At 42.4% G+C, this 4,938-nt stretch overlaps 1 protein-coding gene across 1 annotated transcript; it reads left to right on the top strand.

Moving 5' to 3' along the window:
• The first annotated feature begins 478 nt into the window (after positions 1-478).
• On the top strand, positions 479-1,012 carry LOC131306911 (uncharacterized). The gene has a single exon (XM_058333341.1). It carries the CDS (start codon positions 479-481, stop codon positions 1,010-1,012), a length of 534 nt encoding a protein of 177 aa, XP_058189324.1.
• The last annotated feature ends 3,926 nt before the right edge of the window (positions 1,013-4,938 follow it).

Genomic DNA, 4,938 nt, shown 5'->3' with positions numbered 1-4,938 from the left:
ACGTCACCTATGCAGAGATACCCATCCGTCTAGAACCTTATAACTACCCAAACCCCAACCAGCAGGAACCACTATGGCGAGTAACATGGCGTTGCTACGGGCTCACATAGGACACCGTCGAAAAGCAGAGTCTCCTGGCAGAATATTTTCCTATGCTTTTCGATTGATCGTTTTCTTAGCATTTCCTAGTTATTTCACGCACAGTACATTTTTTTTTTTAGGAAAACAATTGTGGTAATAGGAATTTTCTGGACATTTTTTTTTAGGAAAACAATTGTGGTAGTAGAATTTATCTCGACTTTTGGTAGCTACACATCTAAGTAGTGTGTTTTGACATGAATGGTGTGTTTGATTTGTTTTGTTAATAAAAGAAAAGTTTCTTATGATGTTTTGCTTACACGTATTTAATAATTATACAAATATATATGTTCTTATAATAAAACCCCCCCTTACTAAATTATAACATAACGGTATCTAGATGGAGGAAACGAGAGACAACCAGAATAACGAGCAAAACAATGGACAAAATGGAGCCCCTCAACTCAACAACCAAATTGGGACTATCGAACTAGTCCAACTCATGCAAGCATTCATTACCGCTGCGACTGCAAAAAACCAGAATCAGCGCAGAGCCCCGCACACACCGCGAGGACCAATGACCAGAAGTCAGGCACTAAATGAATTCTGCAAGCGTCGCCTGCCCTACTTTCAAGGAGAACCTAACCCCACAGCTGCGGAAGCTTGGCTAGCAGAAATCAAGAAAATTCTTGAAACCCTAGACGTTCAAGAGGCCAGCAATCGAATTGCCCTAGCTACCTATCAGATGCAGAGTAAAGCTCAGCATTGGTGGGACCTGATGAAGAACACCCATGATGTGGCAGCAATGACTTGGGAAAGGTTTGAGGAAACTTTCCTTGACAAGTACTTTCCAACACCTATCAAACAAGCACTAGCCTTGGAATTCATGAACCTTGAGCAGGGCACAATGACCGTGGCCCAGTACGCAGCATGATTTGAAGAACTGTCTCGCTATGGCGCAAAAATCATACCTACTGATGACGACAAGGCAAGGAAATTTGAGTGGAGACTCAATGAGACACGCCGAGCAGTGGTGGCACAGACACTTCCCACCTACTCACAAGTGGTGCAATGCGCATTTAAGATGGAGAGAGAGAACTTGGATTTCAAGACAAGGCGTGAGCAAAAGAAGGCAATACCTGCAGTTGGAGGACCTATCCGCACCAACTCTACCAACCGGGGTACCCTAACCTCTCAACCCTACTACCAAAACTACCCTCGCCCACAACCGATACAATCCAACCCAACTTGGAGAAACCCCAATCCAAGCTTCAATCGAAACCTTAACCCTAATCCGAACCAGATCCAAGTACCAAACCGAGGCCCAAACCCTAATCTTGGACCAAACCGCAACCCCCTACCCCAGAATCAAAGCATAGACTACTGCTGTTTTTACTGCCAAGAGGAAGGACATATCAAGAGGAATTGTCCTAAGTTGAACGGCACTGGAAACTATGGAGGACAACCGCAAAATCAGGTCAGGACTGCAGGATTTGGGAATCAGAATCAAAACCCAGCTAGGCCAGTTTGGAATGGTAACCAAGCTGGAGGACAGAACCAGCCTCGTGGTGGGTGGAACCAACTGCCAACTCGCCCTTTTCAGAACAGAGGATCAAACGGGCCAATCCAGCCCAATGCTGGAAGAGTGTTTGCACTGCAAGGAACAGAAGAGGAGATGGACCCTGCAGTAATCCAAGGTACCCTCACTCTTTTTACTACATGTGTTCAAGCACTATTTGATTCTGGAGCTTCGCACTCATTCATAACTGCCACATGTGTATCTACACTTGGATTAGAAACTGAACCTCTAAAGACAACTATGCATGTGACCTCACCACTAGGGGGTAAGATTCCAATAGTACTAATCTGTAAAGGGTGGGAACTAGAAGTATCGAACCTGCGGTTAACATGCGACTTACGAGTAATCGAAATGACGGACTTTGACGTCATACTCGGAATGGACTGGTTGACTGCACACCGAGCTGTCATAGACTGCCATCGAAAGATGGTGACAGCCTATTCTCCAGAAGGAACGTGTTTCAAGTTTAAGGGGGATAGACAAGACCCATCTGCACCCCACGCGCATGAAACAAAGTGGCATAGGAAGCTCGTTGGATGGTTAGCGAGTCTCAAATTGGAGGAAACGGACCGAATGGAGTTGGGCCTCCCTCATGTCGTCTGCGAGTACGAAGACGTATTTCCAGAGGAATTACCGGGATTACCGCCGCCAAGAGAATTGGATTTCACCATCGAGCTACAACCCGGCACAGCCCCAATCTCGATGGCCCCGTATCGAATGGCTCCAGCAGAACTACGAGAGTTGAAAACACAATTGCAGGAACTCTTAGAGAAGGGTTTTATCCGCCCTAGTACCTCACCATGGGGAGCTAAAGCGCTATTCGTCAAAAAGAAAGAAGGAACGCTCCGACTCTGTATCGATTACCGCCAACTCAACAAAGTCACCATCAAGAACCGATATCCTCTACCGAAAATAGACGACTTGTTCTACCAACTGAGAGGGTCGACTTGTTTCTCAAAGATTGATCTGAGATCTGGATATCACCAATTGCGAATTCGGGATTGCTACATACTCAAGACGGCGTTTCGCACGCATTACGGACACTACGAGTTCATAGTCATGTCGTTCGGTCTAACCAATGCTCCTGCTGTTTTCATGTGTCTGATGAACCAAATTTTCACGCCGTACTTGGACAAATTTGTGGTAGTGTTCATCGATGACATCCTTGTATACTCTCCAATGGAGAAAGAACACGAAGACCACTTGAGAATTGTCCTCCAAGTACTTCGAGACAACCATTTGTATGCGAACACCAGCAAGTGCGAATTCTAGATGAAAGAAGTCAAATTCCTGGGACACGTAGTGTCAGAGAAAGGAATCTCAGTCGACGACAGCAAAGTAGAAGCAGTCATGGACTGGAAAAGACCTTCTACGGTATTCGAGATTAGAAGTTTCTTGGGATTAGCCGATTACTACAGAAGATTCATTCAGGATTTCTCCATCTTGGGAAAACCATTGACGCGATTGACCCAAAAAGGAGTTAAGTTTGAATGGAATGAAGCATGTGAGAGATCCTTCCAAGAACTTAAGAAGAGGCTGACTAGTGCTCCTATATTGATCATACCTGAACGAGACGCAGGGTATACCGTGTACTGCGACGCATCCAGAGATGGATTGGGAGCTGTACTCATGCAAAATGGAAAAGTAGTTGCTTACGGATCCCGACAGTTGAGGCCGCATGAAAAGAACTATCCAACTCACGATTTGGAACTGGCAGCAGTAGTATTCGCCCTAAAATCTTGGCCACACTATTTATACGGAGAGCAGTTCGAGGTATTTACGGACCACAAAAGTTTGAAATACTTATTTACCCAGAAAGAGCTAAACATGAGACAAAGGAGATGGGTGGAATACTTGGAGGATTTCAACTTCACAATGTCCTATCATCCTGGAAAGGCAAACGTAGTCGCTGATGCGCTGAGTCGTAAGAACCGAGGACAAGTGGCTAGTTTAGCCATAAGAGAGTGGAAAATGATGGAGGACCTTCACAGCTTCAAACTGCAACCAACCGCAGAAGGCACTGACGCGTCACTACAAGAAATCCGGCATTTTGCGAGGAATTTTTTAGCGAGGAAATCAATTTCCTCGCTAAAGGAAGGGTATTGGCGAGGAAATTACGGTTTCCTCGCTAATGGGGCGACAGTGGTGTTCTATTGCGTGGAAGGCAAATTTTCCTCGCTATTTCCTCGTCACTAAAGAGTATTTGCGACAAATTTTCAAATTTCCTGGCTAATAATGTACATGGGAAAAATGAATTTGCGAGGAAATACAAAATTTTGTCGCCAAAAGGCTGTAGAGTTTTTTTGTGTCAAACTTATTTGGACGCTTAAGTTGTAACCATTTTGCGAGGAATTATGTTTCTTGCAAAATAGTGGTTATTTGTGAGGAAATAAAGCATTGGTTGCTAAAAATCTATATTTATTTTTTGAGGGGAATTGTGTTCCTCGCTAAAAGCCTATAATTAGTTTTAAGGCTCACAGTAGAAAATTTTCCCATCCCTGGGCTCTGCTGTGCCTCATGGCACAGCACCCCCTACCCACACCCCCAAACACCCCCAAACGGTACCGTTTGGAATTAAAAAATTCTTAAGTTTTCAATTTGCAATCCTAAAGAGCAGAAACGTGATTATGAGAGCCTTAGAGATAAAATTTAATTATGCCTCGTTAGAATGATATGATTAGAATAATAAGATCTTCACACTGGTTCAAACTGATTGAAAATTGGAACAGTAAATTTTTTAACCATATTTTTTAATATATAAACGCTCTAAAAAGTTAAAAAATAATTGTGGTAATTTTTTAACCGTACTTTTTTGTGTGGAATGGATATTTCCCTAGCTAATAGTGGTTGTCAGTAATACTTTGGCGCCAAATTTTCCTGTGGGCGGGAGAAAAGCATTTTGGGAGGCAATAGAAAATGTCCTTGCGAAAGCCAGTAAACATTTTGCGAGGAACTTTATTTACTGCAAATTTTAGTCACTAAAAGCCTAATTGTGGTAACTTTGTTTGATACTAACAGTAAAAGCATTTTGCGAGGAAATGTGATGGTCGCAAAAAAGTTCAAAAAAAAAAGAGAGTATTATTTAAGTGTGATCTTTGGTATTTTTATACTATTGTTGCCCTTTTTTAAAATAAATGTCATTATATCTTAGTTTTACAAAAAAAAATTGAAATATAACATAATAATATTACACAGTAAATAATTTTTCAAAGTTTTGCGAAATACGGATTAATTAGATCATTAATTAAAATTAATCATATATTCGTTAGACACTTGATCGG

Source organism: Rhododendron vialii, chromosome 11a (genome assembly GCF_030253575.1).
Source record: "Rhododendron vialii isolate Sample 1 chromosome 11a, ASM3025357v1".
In the NCBI taxonomy this organism is placed as follows: domain Eukaryota; kingdom Viridiplantae; phylum Streptophyta; class Magnoliopsida; order Ericales; family Ericaceae; genus Rhododendron; species Rhododendron vialii.
This window is presented reverse-complemented; position numbering and strand designations above follow the sequence as displayed.